This window comes from Diceros bicornis, chromosome 26 (genome assembly GCF_020826845.1).
Source record: "Diceros bicornis minor isolate mBicDic1 chromosome 26, mDicBic1.mat.cur, whole genome shotgun sequence".
NCBI lineage: Eukaryota > Metazoa > Chordata > Mammalia > Perissodactyla > Rhinocerotidae > Diceros > Diceros bicornis.
Genome location: NC_080765.1, coordinates 34913214 through 34940431, shown reverse-complemented (window position 1 = coordinate 34940431; position 27218 = coordinate 34913214). Strand labels below are relative to the sequence as shown.

General features: G+C 51.3%; 1 protein-coding gene across 9 annotated transcripts in view; it reads right to left on the bottom strand.

The window, feature by feature from the left end:
* The window catches only part of ABCC6 (ATP binding cassette subfamily C member 6), a 59424-nt gene that overhangs the window by 2226 nt on the left and 29980 nt on the right, over positions 1 to 27218 (bottom strand). For 6 of the 9 annotated variants that reach the window (XM_058569973.1, XM_058569972.1, XM_058569975.1 and 3 more), the window contains 15 exons: positions 26120 to 26195; positions 24410 to 24536; positions 24029 to 24205; positions 21759 to 21926; positions 21136 to 21310; positions 19749 to 19824; positions 17894 to 18014; positions 15606 to 15813; positions 9866 to 10176; positions 7874 to 8073; positions 5703 to 5829; positions 4415 to 4516; positions 3446 to 3592; positions 1258 to 1416; positions 1009 to 1175 (listed from right to left, as the gene is read on the bottom strand). In XM_058569973.1, the coding sequence (XP_058425956.1) occupies positions 1009 to 1175; positions 1258 to 1416; positions 3446 to 3592; positions 4415 to 4516; positions 5703 to 5829; positions 7874 to 8073; positions 9866 to 10176; positions 15606 to 15813; positions 17894 to 18014; positions 19749 to 19824; positions 21136 to 21310; positions 21759 to 21926; positions 24029 to 24205; positions 24410 to 24536; positions 26120 to 26195 (2341 nt within the window). Of the gene's footprint in view, positions 1 to 1008; positions 1176 to 1257; positions 1417 to 3445; positions 3593 to 4414; positions 4517 to 5140; positions 5429 to 5702; positions 5830 to 7873; positions 8074 to 9865; positions 10177 to 15605; positions 15814 to 17893; positions 18015 to 19748; positions 19825 to 21135; positions 21311 to 21758; positions 21927 to 24028; positions 24206 to 24409; positions 24537 to 26119; positions 26196 to 27218 lie in introns of those variants that run through there. The other 3 variants (XM_058569974.1, XM_058569979.1, XM_058569980.1) reach the window with 3 other exon arrangements.

The following is a 27218-nucleotide window of genomic DNA, read 5'->3' as shown; positions in this document are numbered from 1 at the left end:
GGGGAGCCTGGATCTGAAGCCTGTCTATGCTTTCAACCACCAAGCTACACTGCCTCTCTAGGGCGTGGAAACCTCACCACCCACAGTCTCTTACTTGAACACCCTTGGGGGCAGATGGGGTTTAGGATCCAGAATGTCTTGATTTTTTAAAAGGCATACACCTGTACAACTAAGTTCAGGGCAGTACTATTCACAGTAGCCAAAAGGTAGAAACAACCCGAGTGTCCATCAATGGATAAGAAAGATGTGGTCTAGCCACACAGTGGAATATTACTCAGCCTTAAAAAGGAAGGAAATACTGACACCTGCTACAACGTGGATGAAGCTTGAGGACATTTTGCTAAGTGAGAGAAGCCAGTCACACAAGGACGAATACTGTAGGATTCCACTTAAATGAGGTACCTCGAGTGGTCAAACTCAGAGAAACAGAAAGTAGAATGGTGGTTGCCAGGGGCTGGGGGCAGGGGACATAGAGAATTGTTGTTTTAATGGGCGCAGAGTTTCAGTTTTGCAAGATGAAGAAGTTCTAGAGATCACTTGCACAACAATGTGAATGTACTCAACACTATTGAACTGTACACTTAAAAATGGTTAAGATGGTTTTATGTGTATTTTATCACAATTAAAAATTTTTTAAAAAGGCATACACCATATGCTACTCGAGACCCCCCAGTGACCGTGGGGGTAGTGCCCAATATCAAACTCAATATTTTTGCAGCAAAATACATACTGAGTGAGATAAATAAAGACTCTAAATATCCTCATGTTGGTTGAGGTTGGGTTTTGCCACCAAATAAATTTAGGAACCGAATTTAGGAAAAAGAAACTTGGTCTTCAGAGACTGTGTTGAGTTTGGAATTGCTGATAAGGGACGGGACTCCAACTGTGAATATGAATAGAATAGGGCTGATAATCCTATGCGGGGAGCAGATTGCCTTACGGGGAGCCTTGGCCACACTCGCCCTCCCCCCAACCCGCCGGGTCCTGGCCGTGCTGGGGCGCCCCTACCTCAGGTTGTCACCTTGGTCGGCGCACTCGTACTGCAGCTGGCCGGGCAGGCTGGCCACCAAGGCTCGGAGCTGCACCGTCTCCAGGGTCGCCCAGAGGGCTTCGTCTGTGTGCTCGTGCAGCATGTCGAGGTTCATCCGCAGAGAGCCCGGGAACAGGATGGGGTCCTGGCCGGGAGGGGCAGTGGGTAGAGCTGGGCCCAGCCACACCTCCCACCTCTGCCCACCCCGGGGGGTCCCCAGGCCTCACCTGGGGGATGACGGTGATCTTGGACCGCAGCGTGTGCAGCCCCACACAGGTGATGGGGACCCCGTCGATCCAGACCCCGCCCTCAGCCGCCTCCACAAGCCGCAGCAGGCCACTGGCCAGGGAGGACTTTCCGGCCCCTGTCCTGCCAACGATGCCCACCTGCCAGGGGATGGGAGGGCAGGGCCTATTCTGACCAGGCCTGGTCAGAAGAATAGGCCACAGCCCGGAGGGTTCCTAGGTATCTCTTTGTGAAATGTTTCCTCTGCACCCAAGATCCATCCATCCATCCATCATCCTTTGAGCATCCCTCCATCTGTCCATCTGTTCACCTTTCCATGTATCCATCCAACCTTCTGCCTGTGTGCTCTTCTCTATCTTCTCCTCATCCCGACGCATCTCTCCCGTCTTTCCATCGACTCCCCCACCCTTCGTTCTGTTCCTCCATCCTTCGTCCTTCCCCACCCTTCCATCCACACCCCTCCATCATCCCTCATCCATCCTTCCATTCTTATCCTTCCTTTCATACCCCCAACCTTCTGTCTGTCCCACATCCTTCCGTCTGTCCCTCATCCTTCCTTCCCTCTACTCCTCATCCTTCCTTCCACCCACCCTTTCGTTCATATTTCTATTCTTCTATCCACCTCTCATCCTTCTATCCATCCCACATCCTTCCATCCATCTCCTCCTTTCTTCCACTCCATCCTATCCATCCATTCATCCTTCCGTCCGTCCCTCATCCTTCTGTCCATCCAGCCCCCCATCCCAGCCCCCCATCCCTCTTCCCTCCTCCTTCCATCTCTCTGCCATCCTTTTATCCATCCCCGTCCTTCCTCAGTGTCTACTGTTGCATTCTCAATGCCTGACACATGGTGGGGCTTCAACACTATTTGTTTAATAAATGAATGAAATGCGTGTCACCCATTGTATGACAGGCATTCTTTTAGGCACCAGAAATACATTAAGGAGTCCTTGCTCCAAAGGGCTCACCATCTCTTCTTGGAAATAAATAGAGCGACCGGGTAAACTTAATTTGAACACAGTGTGATGAACAGCACTGTCTGTAATCAAGCTCCGGACCTGTAGCAATGGAGGTAAGCAAGGAGGTACTGTTCTTGCGGCCTGGGAAGGGGGTTGATGGGGTAATCAGAGAAGGCTTCATGGAGGAGGGGACATTTGAGTGGAATCTTGAAGGATGAGTAGGAGTTCAGGGAAGCAGAAGATTCCGGGTAAACCGCACCAAGTGCCAGACTGTAAGGTTCCTGAGGGGAGACCATGTGCCCACCTGGTGCAGAGGCAGCTGCTCCACAATGTTGGCTAAGCCCTGGCCGGGCAATAAATGAAGTGGAGAGCTGGGCAGGGCCTTGACTGGGAGCAGGTGGCAGGTCTCGAGCAGGGGAATGACATACTTAAATAAAGATCACTGGTGAACAGATTGGAGGTGGTGACACTAGAGGCTGGGAGCTCAGTCAGGGGCCTGGAGCAGTCGAGGGGAAGGCAGGGAGGAAGTGCCACTGGGTGGGGAGGGCGGGGAGGGATTCAATGAAAGAGGCTGACCAGGCATCTGTAAAACTGTAAAGTGCAAATAGCACCTTCCTCATAGGGTTGTTGTTGGAGTAAGAATGCAAAGAATAAGGAATAAAGCATCGGTAAACATTTCTGTAGCACTTGCTCTGTGCCAGGCGCTGTTCCAGGCAGTACATATGTATTAACTCAGTTCAACTTCACAACAACACTAGGGAGTTGGCATTATTAGTCCCATTTTACAGATGGGAAAACTGAGGCCAAGACATGAAGTGACTTGCCCAAGGTCACCCATGGCAAAGCCGGGAACTGAGCCCATGTAAACTGGATGATGTCTATGGGGCATTTGGCACTCTGCCCAGTACAAGTAGGTGTTCAACTAATGTTAGAGAAAGGGGAAGAAAGGGAGTCAGGGAGCTGCCTCTTTATCTGGGGCACTGAGGTGGGTAGGTGGGTGGGTTTCACCAAGATGGAAGCAGGTTTGGGGAAGATAAGTTCAGTGCAGGATGCGGTGGGTCTGGAGACTGGAGGACCCGAGGTGGGGACGCAGAGGAGGCAGCTGGTGCTCAGGGCCTGGCCCCCGGGGTGATGCCCAGCCTGGCGTGGCCCTGCTGTCTCTCCTGTGGCCTGGCCTCCATGAGGAGGACGTCGTGGGAGAACCGCTCACCTTCTCGCCCGCGTGGATCTTGAAGGACACACCCCGCACAGCCAGCGGGAGCTCAGGTCGGTATCTCAGGCCAAAGTCCCGGAACTCGATCTGTCCCCCACGAGGCCAGGGTGGCTGTGCTGGGCTGGTGGGCAGCCTCCAGGGGGCCTGGGGCAGGAGCGGACTCTGGGTCAGAGCAGCCTTTCTCCCAGCCTTCTCACAAAATGGCCCACCTCTCCGAGCCTTAGTTTCCTCTTCTGTAAAATGGGCATATTTACTGCTACTTTTTAGGGCTGGTATGGGACTAAATGAGAGAGGGCACGGAACACAGCAAGGCTAAAAACAATATCTAGTATTGTAACGATGATATCATGTTACTATCATGCTGCTGTTATGTTTCTGTAATGTTGCTATGGTTACTATCATGCTGCTGTTATGTTTCTGTAATGTTGCTATGGTTACTATCATGCTGCTATATTTCCGTAATGTTGCTATCATGTTACTATCATGCTGCTATATTTCTATAACGTTGCTATCATGTTACTGTCATGCTGCTATGTTTCTATAACGTTGCTATCATGTTACTATCATGCTGCTATATTTCTATAACGTTGCTATCATGTTACTATCATGCTGCTATGTTTCTGCAATGTTGTTATCATGTTTCTGCAATGTTGCATCATGTTACTATCATGCTGCTATGTTTCTGTAATGTTGTTATCATGTTTCTGTAATGTTGCTATCATGTTACTATCATGTTTCTGTTACACTGCTATTGCATTGCTGTTATTCACAGTCCCCTGTCACTCAGAGAGTGACCTGCCTTGCCCAAGCTGGGAAGCAAAGGAACCAGAATTGGACCTGGCTCCAGACCCCATGCTCCTAATCACTACTGCCTCCCAGCTGTGACTCCTGCCTACAGTGGTGGGGGCTCCAAAGTGCATTGCAGATGTCGACCTGGGTCCACTGCCCTCATCTCCCACCCATCACCTCCTTGGGTGTCCAAACGTAGTCCTTCATCCGCTCTACCGACACGATGCTATTCTCCAGGTCTGTCCAGCTTCGAACAGCCCATTGCAGTGTCTGGGTCACCTGGTGGGAGAAGACCACTCAGGCTGCTTCAGCCCCCAAGGCAGGGGCTGGGAGGCAGCACCAGACAGGGGGGGTGGCCCTCCCAAACACCCCGCAGGACCCAGGCCAGCTGATTTCCATTCTGAGAGCTTTCCTAAGTGGCTGGGCCTCTGCGGATTGCCCATCACACTTGGAACGACGCCAAGCTCCTCACCAGGGCCCCCATGGCCTCCCTGCTCCAGTCCCCCCACCCGGCCATTTCCCTCCACTCTCGCCCTCAGCCACCTGCCACACCGCCTTCCTGCTGTTCCTCCAACACGCCAGGAACGCTCCTCCCCTCCCCTCCCTCACTCCCTCACTTCCTTCAGGCTGCAGCTCACAGCCCCTCCTCAGAGAGGCCTTCCAGGCCTTGCAATAGAAAAATACCCTCCCTCCATCATGCTCCATCCTCTCACCTTGTATTAATTATCCTTAAGCTTAGCTGCCTCAGCTGTAAAATGAGGATCATAACAGCACCCCTGATGGAGTTGTGGGCGGGATTACGATTAATAGCCATGAAGCTCTTAGAACGATGCCTCATTCATTGTGCCTGCTACTTACATATATATATTTATATATTTTTATTCATAGATGTCATGACCTGACATTAAACATTGTTATTGATAGTTAACAAAAAGTTAACAAAGCGCTGGAAATGTACTCTATGTACTTTAACTCAACTAGTCTTTTTTTTTTTTTGAGGAAGATTGGCCCTGTGCTAACATCTGTTGCCAATATTCCTCTTCTTTTTATCCTTTTCTCCCCAAAGCCCCAGCACGTAGTTGTGTGTCATAGTTGTAGAGTTGTAGCTCTTCTGTGTGGGACGCCGTCTCAGCATGGCTTGATGAGCGGCGAGTAGGTCTGCGCCCAGGATCTGAACCGGCAAACCCTGGGCTGCCGAAGCAGAATGCGCGAACTTAACCACTACACCACTGGGCCGGCCCCTCAACTAGTCTTTACAACATCTGAAGGGAAGGGATTACTGCCCCGTTTTTCAGATGGGTACACCGAGGCTCTGAGAGGCAAGACTCCTGCCCAAGGTCCAGCCTAGGCTCCCGTAGAGCTGTACTGGCAGTTTGGACTCGGGCCCCTGCAGGTCCCAGTGGCAGGAGTCTGTCCTCCTCCGTTCTGCCCGCGCCCCAGAACCCAGGTTGGGGTGCGGGAGTACCTGGAGGGCGGTGGAGACAGAGAAGCCCACGAGGCCGGCGCTGAGATGGGCCTTGCTCAGCGCAGCGCACATGGCGGCTGTGAACACCAGCCCGTTGCCCAGGAGCTCCATGTTGGCAGCGAGCCACCTGTAAGGGGAGGCAGGTAAGAGCGGGGTCAGCGGGGCCCTCATCTGCGGGACCTGCATCTCTGGGCACAAGGGCTGGTCAGCGTGCCGGCTCGAGTACCCACGGGGGTCCCGCGATGGTCTCCTCCACACCCAGGCCCCACCCAACCTCGGCGGGTGGGGAAGGCGGGCGCCGTCCTGCCTCACTGCCCCGGGCTCAGGGCCTGGGACACATGAGATGCTCAGGTAAAGCTTTGCTGTGCTGCCACTTTTCTGTTTGCAGGAGATGCCAGGCCATGTCCCCTTGTGTTCTCCTTGCCTAAACCCCACCCCCAGCTTCACGCAGCCAAGATCTTATCTTCATGCACAAGTCAGCTCGAACATCACCTCCTCAGAGCACCTTCCTGGACTGCTCCTCCTCCCTCTCTAACACAGCACTGACAACTTCCTTCATAGCAGTTATCCCTGTTAATAACTCAACTATTTCATCAGCCACTGACTACCAGTCTCCATCAGTAGACGGTGAGCTTCATGAGGGCAGCGACTTTGTCTCATTCATGGCTCTGTCTCCGGTACCTAGCATGGGTCTCAGCACATAGTAGGTGCTCAACAAATGTATACTGAATGGATGAATGAATGTGCCCCCCCCTTTTATGGAACTCCCACTCTACCATTCATTCATTCAACAGATATGTATTGAGCACCTACTGTGTGCCATGCATGTTGGAGGTGCTGGGGCCACAGTCATGAACGAAACAGATAATCCCTGGCTTCAGGGGGCTCTAGGCTTTGCTACATATAACATCTAGTCCACCTAACAACCCCAACCATGGGGGTGTTGTTGTCCCCCTCTGACAGATGAGGACACTGAGGCTCAGAGGGTCAGGTCCTTGCCTCAGTCCAGTCCACATACGTAACAAACACCATGACTTGAAGCCACAGCTGCCTGACTGATTCCAGAAAGCGCACACTCTTTCCACCGGGTCGTGCTTTTCAATGAACCAACTAACAAACAAACAAACAAACTCAGACCCCTTAGGGTCTGCCACTCCTTAGACGGCTGACCTTGGGGGAGTCCCTTCATTCTTTGAACCCCAGTTTATCCATCTGTAGATGAAGTCAGATCTGGTCACAACAGGTGAGAGTATTAAATGAGATACACCATACATAGCACAGAAATCTCTGTGCCTTGCACAGAGTAGCTACTTTCTAATGTTCGTAAGGACCCTCCTCCCCAAGCCAGGACCCCAATAAGGGGCAGAGCGGGTCATCCAGAAGGCATATGGAATTGAGATGCTGCCCTGATAGCCCCAGCTGGCCAGGGACCTGGGCAGATGGGAGAAAGGAATTCACATTTATGGAGTACCTACCGTGTACTCGACCCTCTCCACGCTCTGCAACCAGACTTCCTGGATTCAAATCCTGACTCCACCATGTATGTGCTGTGGGCAAGTTCCTAAATCTCTCTGTGCCTAAGATTTATCATCTATAAAAGAGTCTCTGCCTCGTGGGGTTGTTAATAGGATCAAATAAATTAATCCACGTCGAGTGCTCAGAACTGCGCTGGGCACGCAGTAAGCATGCTACGAGTAATAGCTGTGAGTGTATTTATTTACTCCTCATGGCCACTCCATGAGCACAATCCCAGTTTGACAATGAAGCTCAGAGAGGTTATGTAACTTGCCTAACATCACCCAGCTGGTAAGTTGCAGAGCTGAGATTCGAACCCATGCGTCTGTGCTCAAAGCTTATGTTCTTATTCGTGCTTAGCACTGAAAGGAGGCAGAGGATGCGTATGTAGCTGCTTGTCACCAAGGCAACAGAGGCTCCTCCCCTTTTGCTGACACCTGTACCTGCTGCCCTCCTGCCTTGGGGAGCCCCCAGGCCAGGTTCTATCTGCTCACAGTGCGAGCCAAATGCGCCCATGGGATCTAGCCTGTTTTACTCCTGACTCGCTGTGTGACCTTGGGCAGGCCACTTGACCTCTCTGGCCCCACAGTATGACCTTAGGGCTCACTCTCTGGGGACACTGACGGATTACAGGGTCTTCTCCGCCCCCTTCCTACCTGTCAGCCACCAGCTGCGGGAAACTGACCCTCTGGCTCTCATCCACGTGTGTGTTGTTCTGAGCCACCAAGGGGCCCTGGGCCTGGAAGGCCCTGATCACTGCGCTGCCCTGGAACGTCTCGGCCACGTGGGAACACACGAACGAGTGCCTGGTTGTCTCCAGGCGTCTGAGCTGGCACGAGGTGGCCACGTACAGGCTCTGAGGTGGGACAGGTGGGGAGAGGAGGTCACAGACACAGAGAGGTAGTTTGAGAAGCACAGGGAGCCCCAAGTATAGGGTCCCAGACCGGGCTCTGTTACCAGCTTGCTGTGTGACCTCAGATCAGTTGCTTCCCCTCTCTGGGCTCCAATTTCCTTGCAGAACCAGAGTTCCATGGTTCTTTTTAAGATCACCTGGGAAGCTTCAGAAACCTCCAATGCCCTGCACCAGAACTATTGAATCAGAATCTTTCATGGTGTCATTTTGGCTGTGGTATTTTTAAAAAGCCCGATCCTAATGGACTGCCGGGATCGAGAAACTACTAATCTAGTGTGAATGTCTCATCCCCAGCTCTAAGGCCAACTGCTTCACTTAGGGCCAGTCATTGTGGGAACAAAACCCTAAAGGGCCAGGAAGGCAGCTGGCCGAGTTCACTTAACTCGAGGGTTACATGCCAGGCTCCGGGAACACAATGACGCACAGATAGCGTGTGTCGTTAATTGGTCTGAGGCTGCGAGTCGCGTGTACTGGCAGGTGGGGAGGAACCTGCGTTTGCTGAATGCCTGGCTGGGTGCCAGGCTGTGGACAAACAGCATCTCAGCAACTGTCAGGTGGACATCAGTGTCCTTCACAGTCGACAGGTGGGAACACCTGAGCCTCAGGGGGATTAAGCTGCTGGTCGAGGCCTCTACAGCGATCAAGTGGCAGGGCCTGGATTCAAACCCACTTCTGCCAGACTCCCAAGCCCTCTACAGAGCAGCAGTCCCTCCACCAAGGCAAGAGGACGTGGAGAAGACCTGGGATAGCTGTGGGGGCCAGTGGTGGCTATGACTTTTGTCTGACCACCACGTTGTTTTCTACTTCTGATTTCCGGGGTTGGTGGGAGGCAGGGGGGCGCAGGCTGTCAATCATGGGACCTGATGGTGGAGGTGGTCACATGATACAGCCCCACCAGTCAGAGTAAACTATTCCTTTGGTGACGGTGATTAGCTCAGGGATGAGCACATGCCCCATCAAGGGCCAATCAGAATCTTCCCTGGGATGGATATATGAATACGGAGCTGGAGACAAGGTTTCCCTGTGTTGAGGTGCTAAGGTGGGACGTGGTGAGGGCCTCCTGGAAAGCGAGTGTGTGCAAAATTAGGCGAAGCCGAGCTAAGCCAGTGGTTCTCAAACATTAGCATGCGTCGGAATTACCTAGAGGGTTTGTTAAAACCCAGATTTCTGGGCTCCCCCTCCATAGCGTCTGAGTCAGTGGGTCTTGGGCACGGGCCTGAGAATGTGCATTTCTAACTAGCTCTCAGGTGATGCTGATGTTGCTGGTTGGGAACCACACTCTGAGAACCACTGAGTGAAGATATGGAGAGAGCGACTGCGTCCTGGTGACAGCCGGCCCACTGCACCCCAGGAATGCAGGCCATTAAATTCTGTTCTTTTGTTTAAGCTAATTTAAGTTGGTCTCTGGCTCTGGCAACTGAAACAGTCTAGCCCAATACGATAGTCTCTGAGACCTTGCAATGCCTTTTTGGTTTCCAGATAATTGGAGGAGAGGAAGGTGATTTCAGCAGCCACAGGATAAAATGTCAGATATTAAAAACTTTGATGTGAGCACTGGGGAGACACAGACGAGTATAGGTGTTAGACTGTGGTGTCTCTGCCTCTGGGGGTTCTTCTAGGGCGGCCCCCAGATGCCCAGCGGGACAGAGCCTGTTACACTGAGTCCTGCCCAGAGACAGGGGACTGACTGAGGTGACCTCGGCTGGCCCCAGCAGCCTCCCCAACCTCTCCCCACCTGAAACCCAGCGTAGAGGAGCAGCAGCGGCAGGATGATGATGAGGGCCGGCGGGGTGGCCACTGTCACCACCAGGCAGACCTCCAGGAGTCCAAAGGCATAAACCAGCAAGGACCGGAGTTTGTCTGGGATGTCCACGTCCACTGTATCTGTCTCCTTGGAGAAGCGGGTCAGCAGGTTCCCGACGGGTGTCTGCTCAAAGAAGCCAACGGGAGACCGCGCCACATCCCACAGGAGCCTCCGGAAGAGCAGGCTGGAGGCGCGGACGCCCCCCAGGAGCACTGTGGCCATGGCAGCAAACAGCCCGATGGCTGGGGAGAGGGGGTCAGAGCATGAGGGCTGGAGACCCTCAGGAGCCTCCTGTGGGGCCCTGGCAGGTCCCCCCACCCCCTTGCAGTGGTCATCTTCAGATTTGGCCACCCTGATTATCCCTTGATGGAATCACCCTGTAGTGGGTTGAACAGTGTCCCCCCCCCCAATGCATGTCCACCCAGAACCTCGGAATGTGACCTTATTTGGAAATAGGGTCTTTGCAGATGTTATTAGTGAATGATCTTGAGACAATATCATCCTGGATTTAGGGTGGGTCCTAAGCCCAATGACTTGTGTCCTTATAAGAAGAGGAGAAGACACACAGAGATGCAGAGAAGACGGTGATATGAAGACGGAGGCAGAGACTGCAGTGATGCACGACAAGCCAAGGGATGCCAAGGATTGCCAGCAACCACCAGACACCAGGAGAGAGGCATGGGATGATTTCTCCCTCAGAGCACCTAGAAGGAACCAATCCTGCTGACACCCTGATTTTGGACTTCTGGCTTCAGAACTGTGAAAGAATAAATTTCCCTTAAGCCACCAAGTTTGTGGTAACTTGTTTTACGGCAGCCCTAGGAAACTAATATACCCCCTTCCTCCCAATGCCAACCTATGTGCTTGGACTAGGGCTAACTTCACTCCCCGGCTCCTGGTGGGGCAAATTTCATCCCTGGCCAATCCAAACCACTGCAATTGGTTCAGGGATGGACACACCACCCAAGGTAGGCCAATGAGAGAGACCTGGGACTTTGCTAGAACTTTTGGAAAAGAGATACTCGCTTTTTTGAGGTGGCCAAGCTGGAGCTACAGGATACCATATTATCACTGGGGGAAAAGGCTGCCTGGACAGGAAGCTATCACAGAAGAAGAAAATGAAGCCATTCTGACAGCCTCAGTTGGACCCCTGGATCCAGCCATACCTGAAGCTAGTTACCTATGGATTCCAGTCTCATAAGCTAATAAATTCTCTTGTTATTTAAACTAGTTTGAGCTATATAGTTACATAGTTAATATATTATAGCTATGTAGTTAGTAGCTATATTAATTTCAAATAGAGCAGACTTCACAGTAATAAAAGTTATCAGGGATAAAGAGGGGCATTACATAGTGATAAAGGGGTTAGTTCTCCAAGAAGATATAACAATCTTTAATGTGTATGCACCAAACAACAGGGCATCAAAATATGTGAGGCAAAAACTGATAGAACTGCAAGGAGAAATAGATGCATTCACTATCATATCAAGATCCCTCTATCAGAAATGGACAGATCCAGTAGGTAGCAAGTCAGTAAGAACATAGTTGAACACAACAACACTATCAATCAACTGTGTATAATGGACATCAATAGACTACTTCATCTAACAGCAGCAAAATATAAATTCTTCTCAGGCTCACATGGAACATTCACCAAGAGAGACCACATTCTAGGCCATAAAATATACCTTGTAACAAATAACAAATTAAAAAAAATGGAAATCATAAAATGTTTGTTCTCAGACCACAATGGAATTAAACTAGAAATAACAGAAAGCTAGCTGGAAAATCTCGAAATACTTGAAGATTAAACAATACATTTTTAAGTAACACATGGGTCAAAGAAGAAATTTCAAGAGAAATTTAAAAATATTTTGAACTAAATGAAAATGAAAACAGAACTTTTCAAAATTTATGGGATGCAGTAAAAGCAGTGCTTAGAGGGAAATGTACAGCATTGAACACATATATTATAAAAAGAGAGCGATCCAAAATCAATCATCTAAGCTTCCACCTTAGGAAATTAGAAAAAGAAGAGCAAATTAAATCCAAATAAGCAGAAGAAAAGAAACAATAACAATTAGAGTAAAAGTAAATGAAATTGAAAAACAGAAAATCAATAGAGAAAATCAATGAAACCAAAAAGTGGTTCTTTGAAAAGATCAATAAAATTGATAAGCCTTTAGCCAGGCTAAAAGGAAAAAAGAGAGAGGACACAAATTACTAATATCAGAAATAAAAGAGGGGACATCACTACAGATCCCATGGATAGTAAAAGGATAATAAAGCAATATTATGAACAACTCTATGACCACAAATTTGATAACCTAGGAGAAATGGACCAATTCATTGAAAGACACAGTCTACCAAAACTCACCCAAGAAGAAATAGACAATCTGAATAGGCCCATAAATATTAAAGAAATTGAATCAACAATTAATAACCTTCCAAAACAGAAAGTTCACTAGTGAATTCTACCAAACATTTAAGGAGACATTATATCAATTCTCTACAATGTCTTTCAGAGGACAGGAGCAGAGGGAATACTTTCTAACTCGTTCTATGAGGCTAGCATCACCCTAATACCAAAACCAGACAAGACATTACAAGAAAAGAAAACTACAGACCAATATCTCTCATGAACACAAATGCAAAAATCATCAACAAAATATTAGCAAATCCAATCCAACAATGTATAAAAAGAGTTACAGACTATGATCAAGTAGGATTTATCACAGGTATGCAAGGCTGGTTCAACATTTGAAAATCAATTGATGTAATCCATCACATCAATAGGCTAAAGAAGAAAAATCACATGATCATATCAACAGATGCAGAAAAAGCATTTGCCAAAATCCAACACCCATTCGTGATAAAAAAAAAATTCCAGTAAATTAGGAAAAGAGGAGAATTTCTTCAACTTAATAAAGAACATCTACATAAACCTACAGCTAACTTAATGGTGAGAAGCTTGATGCTTTCCCACTAAGCTCAGAAACAAGGCAAGGATGTCCCCTCACTCCTTTTCAATATTCTACTGGAAGTCCTAGCTAATGTGATAAGATAAGAAAAGGAAATAAAAGGTATACAGATTGGAAAGGAAGAACTACAACTGTATTTGTTTGAAGATCACATGACTGTCTATGTAGAAAATCCAAAAGAACTGACCAAAAAATGCCTGAAACAAATAAGCAATTATAGCAAGGTTGTAGGATGCAAGGTTAATATGCAAACATCAATCCTTTTCCTATATACCAGCAATGAACAAGTAGAATTTGAAATTAAAAACAGTACCCTTTACATTAGCAAACCCCAAAAAGAAATACTTAGGTATAAATTGAACAGAATAAGGAGAAGATCTATACGAGGAAAACTACAAAATTCTGATGAATGAAATCAAAGAACTAGATGGAGAGATATTCCATGTTCATATCGTCATGATGTCAGTTCTTTCCAACTTGGTCTATAGATTCAATGCAATCCCAATCCAAATCCCAGCAAGCTATTTTGTGGACACTGACAAATTGATTGTAAAGTTTATATGGAGAGGCAAAAGACCCAGAATAGCCAATTCAATGTTGAAGAAGAATAAAGTCAGAGGAATGACACTGCCTAAATTCAAGACTTACTATAAAGGTACAGTAATCATGACAGTGTGGGATTTGTGAAAGAATAGACAAACAGATCAATGAAACAGAATAGAGAGCCTAGAAATAGTCATAAATATAGTCAACTGATCTGTGACAAAGGAGCAAATGCAAAATAATGGAGCAAAGACAGTTTCTTCAACAAACGGTGCTGGAACAAATGGACACATCCACATGCAAAAAAAAAGGAATCTAGACACAGACCTTGTAACTAACTCAAAATGGATCACAGACCTAAACATAAAACCTAAAACTATAAAACTCCTGGAAGATGACAGGAGAAAACCTAGATGACCTTGAGTACAGCGATGACTTTTCAGATACAACACCAAGAGCACAATCCATGAAAGAAATAATTGATAAGCTGGACTTCATTAAAATTAAAAATTTTTGCTCAGTGAAAGACAATGTCAAGAGAATGAGAAGACAAGCCACAGACTGGGATGAAATGTTTTCAAATCTTTGCAAAAATTTGATAACATCTGAGAAAGGACTGTTATCCAAAATATACAAAGAACTCTTAAAATTCAACAATAAGAAAATAAACAACCTGATTAAAAAATGGGTCAAAGACTTTAACAGATACCTCACCAAAGAAGATATACAGATGGCAAAAATGCACAGGAAAAGATGTTCCACATCATGTGTCATCAGGGAAATGCAATTAAAACAACAGTGAGACACAACTACACATCTACTAGAATGGCCAAAATCCAGACACTGACAACACCAAACGCTGGTGTGGCTGGGGAGCAACGGGAATGCTCATTCATTGCTGGTGGGAATGCAAAATGGTGCAGCCACTTTGGAAGCCAGTTTGGCAGTTTCTTACACAACTAAACATACTTTCACCATATGATCCAGTAATTGTACTCCTTGGTATTTATCCAAAGGAGTTGAAAACTACGTCCATACAAAAACCTGAAACACGGACGTCTATAGCAGCTTTACTCATAACTGCCAAAACTTGGAAGCAACCAAGAGTCCTTTGGTAGGGGAATGGATAAATAAACTGTGGTCCATCCAGACACTGGAATATGATTCGGTGCTGAAAAGAAAGGAGCTCTCAAGTCATGAAAACACTTGGAAGAAAGTTGACTGCATATTACTAAAGGAAAGAAAACAATCTAAGAAGGCTACATACTATATGATTCCAACTATATGACATTCTGGAAAAGGCAAAACTATGGAGACAGTAGAAAGATGAGTGTTTGCCAGGGGTTGGTGGGGGGAGGGAGGGATGAACAGGCAGAGCACAGAGAATTTTGAGGGCAGTGAAACTATTCTGTATGATACTATAATGGTGGATCCACGTCATTATACATTTGTCCAAACCCACAGGATGTACAACACCAAGAGTGAAGCCTGATGTAAACTGTGGACTTTGGATGTGGGTTCATCATTTGTAACAAATGTCCCACTCTGGTGGAGGACATCGATATTGGGGGGTGCTGTGTGCATGTGTGGGGGGGAGAGGGTATATGAGAAATCTCTACTTTCTGCTCAATTGTGCTGTGAACCTAAAACTGCTCTAAAAAAATAAACTATCTTTAAAGGAGAGGAAGAAAAGCTGTGAGGCAATGATGGTGGCCATGTGGTGCAGGGGTCTGGCTCGTCTGGAGGTTTGGGGTGGGGGAGTGGGGTGCAGGATTGGGGTGGGGTGCTGGAAGGCACCAGCGGTCAGACCTCGGAGCTGCCCTCTGCGTGGGGGAGGGGCAGAGTCCAGCTGACCTGCCCTCTCTGTCCCCACCTAAGTGCTCGGCTGGCCCCAACACCTGGGGGCCAAGATTCTGCATTTGCCAATGAGGCTGGAAGAGACTCTGAGGGTTGCAGAAAAGGAGGGATGTGCCGTGTCCCCCACTCCTCTCAGCCCCACCTTAAGGATGCCGCTCTGTGCGTGGACCCAGGATGTTTGCACGGATGTTCTGGGAGGACAGAGTGAGTCAAGGATGGGTGGGCCAGGGAGCCCTGAGCATCTCAGGAGGAGTTGGAAGGATGGAGGGTGAGGGAGGTGGCAAGGGTACCTTGGAGACAGCCCAGGATCCCGAAGACCCAGCCCCGCAGGGCCGTCTGTGCCTGCTGCCCGTCCATGGTAGGGTCGTCCGCCCACAGGCTCAGCCAGTAGCCGCGGCAGAAGGAGGCCGCTTGCTGGCAGAGGAAGAGGAAAAGCGCGTAGAGGCAGAGCGGGGTGCCCACAGCCCGTAGGTAGGTCAGGTACATGGCCGCCTTCACCTGTATCACACACAGGGGAGATGGGGCACAGAGAGGCCCCGGGGGTGGGGGGAGGCCAGTGAGGCTCCCAAACCCTCCAACAGGGAAGATGGAACCATCATGCAGACCTCCCATGTCCTCTCTCAGTCCCTCCCACCTGGAGCACCATCTCCCCCACAGGCCCCGCCCAGCCTCTGGACCCCCCTCCTCTGGAGAACCCCCAGAGGGCCAGGGAGCCTTAAAGGCTGTGGCACTTTGTGGCTTTGGAGTGATTTATTGAACACCTACTAGGGGATAGGCATGTGTCTCTACCCTCATGATAATGCCCACCTGACAGAGAAGGAAACTGAGGCACAGAGAGGTTAAGCCACTAGCTTAAAGTCTGGTTCCTTCAAATCTGAAGTTCTCCACACAGCTGCAGCCAGAGTGAACTTCTGAAAACACCAGCCTGACCCCATCTTGCTGGTGCTGACCTGCCACGGCTGTCTCTAGCTCTTAGAAGAAATTCTAGACTTCTAGTCCACCTCCCAACCTACCCCCCACTCACTATCTGCCAGCCTCATGGGATTCCTTTCTTTTCTCTGGCGCTGTAAGCTCTCTCCCACCTCAGAGCCTTTGCACCTGCTGTTCCCTCTGCCAGGAATGCACTTCCCCCTGCTCTTTCCATGGCTGGTTTCTTCGCATCCTTCAGGGCTCAGCTCAAATGCCACCCCTAGAGCATCCTATCCAAGCAGGTCCCTGACCCTTGCTCAGTGTCCATCTCATTGCCCTTCTTCATTTTCTTCAGAGCATTTATCGTCATCTGAGATTACCGTGCTTATTAGCCTAACTATTTGCTGTCTCTCCCCACTAGCATGCAATCTCCACTGGGGCAGAGACTTTGCCTGGCACATAATGGGAGTTCTGTAAATGTTTGCTGGGTGGCTAGTTGGGTGGGATGATGGGTGGCTGGGCGAATGGGTGAATGAATGGGTAGATGGGTGGATGGATGAATAAATGAGTGGGTCATGGATAGATGAGTGGACAGATGGATGGAAGGGTAGATGGACGAGTAAATAGATGGGTGAGTGGATGGATGGATGGATGGATGGGTGGGTGGGTGGGTGGGTGGATGGATGGATGGACAGGTGGGTGTATAGATGGGTGGGTGGGTGGATGGATGGGTGGGTGGATGGATGGGTGGATGGATGGGTGGGTGGATGCATGGGTGGATGCATGGGTGGGTGGGTGGATGGGTGGGTGGGTGGGTGGATGGATGGATGGGTGGGTGGGTGGATGGATGATGGATGGATGGGTGGGTGGGTGGATGGATGGACGGGTGGGTGGGTGGGTGGGTGGATGGATGGATGGACGGGTGGGTGGATAGGTGGGTGGGTGGGTGGATGGATGGGTGGGTGGGTGGATGGGTGGATGGATGGGTGGGTGGATGGATGGGTGGGTGGATGAATGGGTGGGTGGGTGGATGGATGGATGGATGGATGGGTGGGTGGGTGGATGGATGATGGATGGATGGGTGGGTGGGTGGATGGATGGATGGGTGGGTGGGTGGGTGGATGGAAGATGGGTAGATGGGTGGGTGTGTAGATGGATGGGTGTGTGAATGCGTTGGTGGACAGATGAGGGCCCAACTCTCATGGCCACTGGTAGCCACTGGTAGATGGGTGGGGTGGGCGGGTGCGTGAATGCGTGGAAAGGTGGATGGATGGATGAAGGAATGAGTAGGTAGGTGGGTGGGTGGGTAGGTGGATGGGTGGACAAAGCAGCATAGAAGAAAAGAAATAGTACAAGCTTCAGATTTGGACTGACCCAGATTTGGGTGCCAGTTGGTCACTTGTTAGCTATGAGAACACAGGCAAGTCTCTCAACTCTTTAAGACCTCAGTTTCCTCATCTCTAAAATGGAGCTATCACCACCTAATTTGAGGGTGGTTGTGTGCATTAAGAAATATGAAGTGTCTAGAATCTTACTTGGCACAGAGTAGGTGTTCAATAAACATGGGTCTCCCCCTACCCCGCCCCAGTGCTGTGTCTGGTGGGAGGTCTTGAGCCCCTGGGGCAGCAGTAGCAGCAGATGTGGAGGGGAGGGAGCAGCTGCTAGTTACCCTGCCGTACTGCACGCTGGCCTCTCCTGTTGGCCGCCCTGCCCCCTCAGTGTCATCTAGGGGAACTCCCGTCTGGGCCTCTGAGGTGGTGATGTCCTTCTCAGGGACTAACTTCATGGACCTGTCATTTAGAGAAAACAAAGGTAAATCAGTGTCTCTCTCTGTGGGGTGTGTGTGCCCAACCCTCATGGCCACTGGTAGCCACTGAGCTCTGGGGTACACTCTCCACTCACTCATTCATTCAACTAACATATTGGGCATCGACTAGGGCTCCCGTCCTCCGTCTGTGGTGCCCAGCTAGATGCTATCTATTATCTCAGACTTGAGCAAGCCTGTTCTTCTAATGCCATTTCACTAAACGAACTTATTTGCCCAACTTTGGAACTTGGTTTTCATTTTGGCCTAAGTGTTACTGCAATCATTTTGCCCCTGCTGTTTACCCTCCAGCTTGGCAGAACGTCAGTTTTGCACAATTCAGATGTTGAAGACTTCCTGAATGTTCCTTTCATGTGCAGATGAGTGGGCTGACTTAACGTTAAATGTGAACTGCTATCTGCTAACTGTGAAACCATGGGCAGCTGACTTACCTTCTCTGTGCCTCAGTTTCCTCAACTGTAAAATGGGGATAATCTATGCCTGTCTGTCTATCTACCATCTATGCATTCATCATTTATCAATCTATAACCTATCTATATATTCATCTATCTACATCTATCAATCAATCAAATCATCTATCTATCCATCTACCAATCTATCTACCAACCAATCTATCATTTATCCATCCATCATTTATCATCCTATCTCTATCTACATTTATCTACCTATCTACATGTATCTATCATCTATCTATATATTCATCTATCTACATCTATCTATCTCTGTATCATCTATATATCCATCATCTGTCAATCAACCTCTCATCTATCAATCAACCTATCCTCTGTCCATCCACCATCTATCAATCTATCATCTGTTTATCCATCTATCTATCTCTATCTATCTATCTATTCATCTATCCTCTCTTTCTCTCTATCTAGCTATGTATCTCCATATCTATATATCTGATCTTAACTTGGGATTACTGTTCACTGTGAAGACAGTGGGATTGCCCAGTGTGTGGCTCAGGAGTCCTCTGGGTGGCTAGCTGGGATGCGGAGAGCTGTGCCCAACCTCAACTTCCCCCCAGGGACCGACGCCCTTCGAGGTCCTCCTGCACTCCCCTGACAGCTGGCTTAAGCTCCCACTGCCTGGTGCCCAGTGGTCTGTTGCTCTCTGTTTTACAAGGTCACTTTCCATAAAAAGGGTGAGCACCAGGTGGCCGGGTCTCTCTGCTGCAGACAGCCCCACAGTGAGTCCAGCTATAGCCTGGCTAGGGGGGCTGGAGAGAAGGGGACAGGAGGCCTCCTCCTGGTGACCCCCCCACCTGTGTGCTCTCACCAGCACCAAGAGATGCTGCGGGTGTAGACTCAAGCTCTTTGCATAGGAAGCCTGTCAAAGCATGAGTGACAGGGCCTGCCACGGTCATTAACAACCATGGCGAGGATCCTTCTTTGGAACCAGCCCTGGCCTGCTCAGCAATGAGACAACTGACAAACATTAAGGCATTCATCACGCTTGAGGGCGACTTGGTCATTCCGTGAACGGGACATTTGGGGACTTAATCATTTTGGCCATTTGATTGTCAAACAGTTTTTGGGGAATTTCCTGCAGCCGAGCACCATGGTGGGTATTCAGCAGGCACTTAATCTGTAATAGTTTTGGCCGCCCCCTACCTGCCTGAGGTGCAGATGGTGACACCGCAGCCCTGCTTCAGCCTCAGCCTGTGTCACTGTGCTCAGCACCACAGCAAACTCACCTCTCTGGTCCACCCCCAGGCCCCCCGCCTCCAGCAGAGCCTCTGGGATCCTTGGCGCCGGTCGTGGGTTCTGTTTCTGCAAGGTCAAGGGAGTCTTGTCACAGTGGGGCTCAGTACCTCGGGGTCCGGATGCTGCTTTGACACCCACTGGCTGTACAGCCTTAACTCGTCCGAGCATCCATTTCTTCTGATTCTGGTTCCTGCAACCTCTTCCCATCCTCCCTGGGTTCTTCAAGGAACATTATTCATTCATTCACTCGTTCGTTCATTTATTCACTCAGCAAACATAATTGAGCACCTGCTATGAACCTGGGGTTGGAAAACATCAGTAAACACTACAAAGTCAAAATGCTCCAGGTTCCCGGACAGCCTTGCACAAGCAGTTCATTGTGCCTGGAATGTTCTTTACAGCTAACTCCCACCCAACCTCAGGTGTCATCTCCCCCGGGAAGGACCCTCCCCCCGACCATCCCCCAGGCTGGGTGGTTACATCTCCAAGTTCCCGGATGGTGACACTGTGAATCAACACTTAGGGTTTTCAGCAGGGAGGGCCAGTGCTTGACAGACGTTTTCAGAAGAGGCAGAGCCTGGGATGGGGGGCACCTGGCCATGGGTCTTTGCTTTGTCCCGGGGGGGCAGTATACAGCCTAATGATGAGAAACCACATGCTCTGGAGTCCCGTTGCTGAGGTTCCAATTCCAGCACTGCCACTTATAAGCCACGTAACCTCGGGCCGATTCCTCACCTCTGGGCCTCAGTTTCCCCCTCTGTAAAATGGACGTAATTACAGTACTGGCCTCACAGGGGCACTGTGAGGACTAAACGAGTTAATGCGAGTGAGGCACCACCGGCTGCTCTTTATCACTCATAGGGGTGAGCTCAGAGCCGTGACTCCACTTCCAGAATGTTGCTGTTCTCCCAGCGGGCACTGTGTTCTTTGGATCATCGGAAGCCCTAGTTGGCATGTGGCACCTGGCACCAAACGACCTTGCTCGGCCTCTGTAGCAGTTGTAAGCAGAGACTCCAGAGCTGAACACACCCAATTTCTAATCTTGTGACCTTGGGCAAATTATTTAATGCTCTTTGCCCCAGTTTGCTCATCTGTAAAATGGCAGCAGCAATCCCATGTCCTCGTAGGGAGGTTGTGAAGATCAAATGAAACAATGTATGTTTATAGAAGCTCTTAGCACAGCCCCTGGCTCGTGGACAGCGCCACTGGCTCTTACGGGGGCATGGGTGGCCTCCTGGGAGAGCCGCCTGCCTCCAGGCCCGGGCCTGCCGGGAGGATGTAGCCAGAGCGCTCCACTCACGCCCCCGGGACCCTTGGAGCCTTCTCCCCAAGGGCGGCAGAGGCGGGCACAGAGAACCAGCGAAGCCCCGCCAGTACCTCCTTCTCCTCTGGCTCCTGGGTGTCTGGCTCGATCCAGAAGGCCCACCAGGGCCCCCTTCCTGTGCAGAAGCTCCTGGTAGGAACCCATCTCTGCAATGGCCCCATCTTCCAGCACCACGATCCGGTCAGCCTGGGGCAGGACATGGAGCGCGTGGGTCACGAGAATCCGCGTCTGGGCAGGAAGGGGTGGAAGTTACACTCACGTGCTTGACTAGTCCTCCAGAGCTGGGGCGGGGGGCAGGCAGTGTCCCTGGGCTCAGAGTGGGGAGAGCTCCCCTTCTTGTGCTCCTGCCTTCTTTCTAGAAAACAGCATGTCCCAATAGAGGCATAGAGGGGCTCCTTGAAGCTGTCTTAAAACCAGAAGACACGGAGTTCCCCTGAACCTGGCCGGTGGCCTGGGGCAGAGCTGTAGTAGTTTAACCACAGACCCGTAAGCAAGAAGAGACCACTGTTGTGAGCCAGTGAGGTTAGGGGTTGTTTGTTACGTAGCATTGTCACAGCCAAAGCTGACCACTACAAAGAGGAAAACTGGACCCGTGGAGGGTGGGGTGAGACAGACTGGACCATAAGGCCTGTCTCTGCCTGGCCCTGTGCTCTCTGACGCATTTTCCCAAACGCACCGTCCCCCGGAGCAGCCCACCAGGCCCGATGACCTGGTTGAAGACGTGCTGGCCGACGTGGGCATCCAGGGCCGCCAGGGGGTCATCCAGCAGGTACACAGCAGCCTTCCTGTACACGGCCCGGGCCAGGCTCAGCCGCTGCTTCTGGCCCCCAGAGAGTTTCATGCCCTGTGGCCACAAGAGAGGGACGGGGACCTGCGTCTACGGCTGCTGGGTGAAGCCGGGGCGACGGGGGCCACGTCTGCTCCTCAGAGTGAGGTGTCCCCCAGGGCCACCTCCCAGCTTTCAACAGTTGCTCTCAAGACAACATCCCCCCTCACCTCCACCCAGCCTCGCTCCTCCCCTTTCCAGCCAAGCTTCCTGGAGGAGGTGTCTGCACGCTCCACGTCCACTCTCTCGCCTCCCACCCACTTCTCCCTCCACTGGAGTCTGGCGTCTGTTCCCATTTCTCCACCAACACAGCCTTCCTCAAGGACACCAGTCATTTCTCTGTGGCCTAATCCAGTGGTAGCTTTTTAGTCTTTATTTTCGTTTATTCATTCATTTGTTCATTCATTCATTCCACTCATATTTACCATGTGGCTACTATATACCAGCAGTGTTCTAGGCTCTGGGGACACAGCCATGAATGAAACCCAGTCCCTGTTCTCACGGATCTTTCACTCTAACGAGGGTGGGGTGGGAGACAGATCATCGATAAGCAAACAAGTGAAATATATCGTCCAGAGGAAGGTGTTAACGTGCTCTGAAGAACGATAAGACAGGGGAGGGGTGGAGGGTGTGCTGCGTGAGCAGGGTGACTGTGCTGGGTAAGGTGGTCAGGAAGGCCTCTCCACCGAGGTGACATTTGAGTCAAGACCTGACGGAAGTGAGGGATGTGCCCTGTGGACTCCCGAGAAAGAGCTTGACAAGCAGCAAGAACAGCAGGTGCAAAGGCCCTGAGGCAGGAGTGTGCTTGGGTGTTCAAGTAACATCGTGGAGATCTATACAGCTGGAGTGAAGTGGGAAAGGGGGAGCATGATGGGAGTTGGGGTCAGAGAGATAACCGGGACCAAACTGTGGGGGGCCTTGTCAGTGACAATCAGGGCTTTGGCTTTGACTCTGAGGGAACTGGGAAGACCCTGGAGGATTCCGAGCAGAGGAAAGACGTGATCTGACCTGTGTTTGAACAGAATCCCTCTGGCTGCCATGCTGGGATTGGCCTATCAGGGGTGAGACAATCAAGGAGGGCAGTCAGGGTCTGCTGCAGCAATTTAGGGAGAGTCGATGGCGGATGGGACCAGAACATTCTGGTCTGCTTGAAGGTGGACCCGGCAGGATTTGCTGCTGGATTAGATGTGGGTGTAAGACAAAGAGAGGAATCAAGGATGACACCAAGGTTTGGGATCTGAGCTCTGGAAGGATGGAGCTTCCAGCACCCGGGACGGGGCAGGCTGCGGGCGGAGGGGGTTCCGGGAGAGCACACGTTTGGTTTAGGATGTGACACAGCGGGACAGACGTAGAGGGCAGCGGGCACCCCCTTCCTTCTGAAACCCCCTCCCCTCGGCCTCCACGAAGCCGCGCCCTCCTCCCCTGATGCTCCTCGAAGCCGCTCTTTCTGGCTCGGCCCACGCAGGCGCCACTCCCTCTCCTGGGCCCTCTCCTCCTCTCTCCAGGAAACCTCACCCATTGCCTGAACTTTAATGCCTGCACGTCCTCTCTCAACTCCCTCATCCAGGGGTCAGCCACCTCTTTCTGTAAAGGGCCAAACAGTAACTATTTTAAGCTTTGCAGGGCCCCGCGGTCTCTGTCACAGCTGCTCATCTCTGCCCTGTTGTGCAAAAGCAGCCATGGACCACAGGGAAATGAACGGCCGTGGCTGTGTCCCAACACAGCTTTCTTTACAGAAACAGACGGTGGGCCGGATTAGACCTGTGGGTGATGGTTTGCTGACCCTGCCCAGTCTGTGGCTCCAGGCGCGTACATGCTGTTTATCGGACACCTCTGCCCAGACCCTTCGGTGAGGCAGGGCAGGGCGGGACGGCAGCCCAGGTCGCCTCACCCCCAGTTGTTGGAGAGCTCCTCACCACCAATCCCTGCCTTTGTGTCTATTTCCAACCATTCACTCATGAATGACCATTTATGGAGCAGCGAGTGTGTGCTGGCCCTAAGCTGGGCCCTTTCTCTCCCCCAGTTCCCAGCCCCCCACCCTTTCGTCCCTTCCACCACGTCAGGGATGCAAACGGCCCCCAGCCACAACGCCCCTGTCCCAAGAAGCCCCCAAGCCTCACCTGCTCCCCAATTCGGGTGTGGAGCCCTGCAGGGAAGCTGCCCACGTCTGGCCACAGGGCGCAGGCCTCCAGGACTCTCTCCAGCCACGGCGGGTCCAGCCCCTGCCTGAAGCACACGTTCTCCACCACGGACGTGGGCTGGACCCAGGCCTCCTGGGGCACGTAAGCCACGGGACCCTACAACAGAGCTCGCCCTGGCCATTAGGAGGCCGATGAAGAGGGAGGAAGGAGCGATTCTGGAGGGGGAGTGGGAGCCGGGCTCGCGGGGGCCGTGGAAGGTGGGGAGAGTGAACGGAGGGGCTGCGAGAGAGCAGTAGGGAGGCGCAGGGACGGCTTTTAGGATGGGGACGTTCTAGCAGACGGGCAGGGGTGCCGCCTCACCTTGATGCTCGCGGACCCCTCCACCTTTGACAGCTCCCCAAGGAGGGCGGACAGCAGGGAGGACTTCCCTGCCCCCACTGGACCAACGACAGCCAGCAGACAGCCCTGGGGCACGGTGAGGTTTATCCTGGCAACACACAGGGGAGACGCGTCCCTGGGGAGGGCCCAGCCTGAGGCTGTGCAGAATCAGTGAACCCCACGCAGAGCCAGCCTTGCCCGCTGGGGACTCGTCCAGGAGGTGGCTAAGAGGACGTGGGGGCGGTCCTTCCCTCTTCCCATCCTTGTCTGACTATTTGAGCAGCCATCTTGCCCCGTGTGCACACACAAGCACACTTGTGTATATGCACACATGCATGACACCACACACATACAGCACACATGGACATACACACGCACACACGCACACCATCATAAAAGTACACATACAGATGCACACCGCACGCACCACATACATGTGCAAACACAAGTACACACACTGACGTGCGTGCAGGCACACGCACAATGTATGCACAACCCATGCACACACACGTGCATGCACGTGTACACAAACACATGAACACACGCTCTAACACATACACTCGTGCATGTGCACGCATGCATGCTCACATCTTTGTGTGCACACACACACACACACACACACACACACACACAGAGTTTATCGGAGGAGGCGGGTGTAACCAGCATGGCCTCTTGTCTAGGTTACTGCAATAGGCTCCTCACTGCTCTCCCTGCCTCTGCCCTCGTCCCCCGCCCCTGTCCGCGTCCTGCAGTCCATCCTCCACTTAGCGGCCAGAGGCACCTGTTAAAACCCAAGTCAGATCATGACCCCTCCCTGCTGAAGCCCTCCAGTGGCTCCCACTTCACTCCAATAGAAGCTGAAGTCCAGACAATCAGGAAGGACACCCGACCTCCTACTGCTCTGTCCCCCAGGGGCTCTGCCTCAGCCACGCTGACTTCCTTTTCTCAAATACAACTGGGGGTGACTGTGCCCTCCAGGTGTCATCTAGCAACATCTAGAGATATTTTTAGTTGTCACAACGGGTGTGAGTTGCTGCTGGAATCTAGTGGGTAGATACCGGGGGTCCTGCTAAACATCCTGCAATGCACAGAACAGCCCCGACAACGAATCACCCAGCCCAAATGGCAATAGTGCTGAGGCTGAGAAACCTGGGTCTAGGCATATTCCTGCCTCAGGACCTTTGCACTTGCTACTCCCACTGTCCAGAAAGTTCTTCTCCCAGATTACTGCTCAGAGGGTTTGCTTTCCCTTCTAGGGAGTTTTGGGGTTGTCTGGGGTTTTCGGCCACAAAGACCCAGCCAAAGAGCTGGGGGCTGGAGGTGACAATGACCTGGGGAGTGACACAAGAAGGACAGAAGCAGACACAGCTGGCAGGGCTGGGCCACGGGGCTCTTCTTGGCCAGGCCTCCCTTGGCGTCATCTTGGCCACAGAGGGAAGGGGGCGGGCAGAGGGGTGTCCCCTCCCTGACGGGGGGCTCTGATGCCCTGTCCCTCCATCCCCGGGAGCTCCCGCCTTCCCAAGACTCTGTCCGCCAGGGCCAGTCCTGGAGTCTCCCTGGAGAACACCAGCCCAGGCTACCCCGCTCCAGCCCAGGCTGGAGACCCGCACCGTCTCCCACGTGGGAAGCGGCAGGAGCCTCTGGCATCTTCCCCGCCCACGGGCAGGCAGTGACCAGGGAGGCTGTCTGTACCTGTGCAGGCAGGGAGGGCCTTCCCGGGACCACGCGAAGGTGCCATCGCGCACGCGGATGCAGTCCTCTCCGGCAGCTGCAAGGCAGAAATGCCGGTTACACCAGAAGCTTCTGGCCGGCCTCCTCCTCTGACAGATCCCCGGGCACTGGCCCCGAAAGGCAGCAGGAAATCTCCCCCACTGAACAAACCATCCTGCTCCTCACTGGCTTGTGTGTGACCCTGGGGTGGGCACATTCTCTCCTTGTTATATAATTCAGGGGCTGGCAAACCACAGTCCAGGGGCCGGATCCCGCCTACTGCCTGTTTTTATAAATAAAGTTTTATTGGAACACAGCCATGCACATTCATTTAAGTTTTGGGTTTTTTGTTTTTTTTTTTGCTGAGGAAGATTAGCCCTGAGCTAACATCTGTGCCCATCTTCCTCTATTTTGTATGTGGGACGCCGCCACAGCATAGCTTTGACAAGCCATGTGTTAGTCCGTGCCCGGGATCCGAACCTGCAAACCCTGGGCTGCCGAAGTGGAGCGCATGAACTTAACCCCTATGCCACTGGGCTGGCCCGTATTTAAGTTTTTTTATGGCTGCTTTCATGGTACAACAGCAGAGGTGAGCAGTTGTGACAGACTGTATGACCTGCAAAACCTAAAATATGCACAATCTGGTCCTTTAAAGAAAAAGCTAGTGGACTTCTGATATAATTTATCACCCAATCTGTAACTTTGGAGAGTGAAGGGAGGGTTATTAATTTCACTGGGACAGCAGATGTGACCAGGGACATCCAGTCCCTACGTCTCTGCGTCTGAGATAATTTACCTGTACAATGAAGGAGGAACCAGACTACTGGGTTTGGACTCTGAACGCACATTTAGAATCACCTGGAAAGATGTTTTAAAACACAATGCTCTCCACGGCTCCACCCAAACCAATAAATCAGACTCTCCGTGGGGTGAGGCCTGAGCATCTCACATCTAACCAAGGGTTGACACCCACTGGCCTGGATGGTCTCTAGGGGAGGGCTGCAGATAAAATGCAGGATGCCCAGGTAAATCTGAATTTCAGATAAACCGTGAGAACTTTGTAGTATAAGTATGCCCCCAC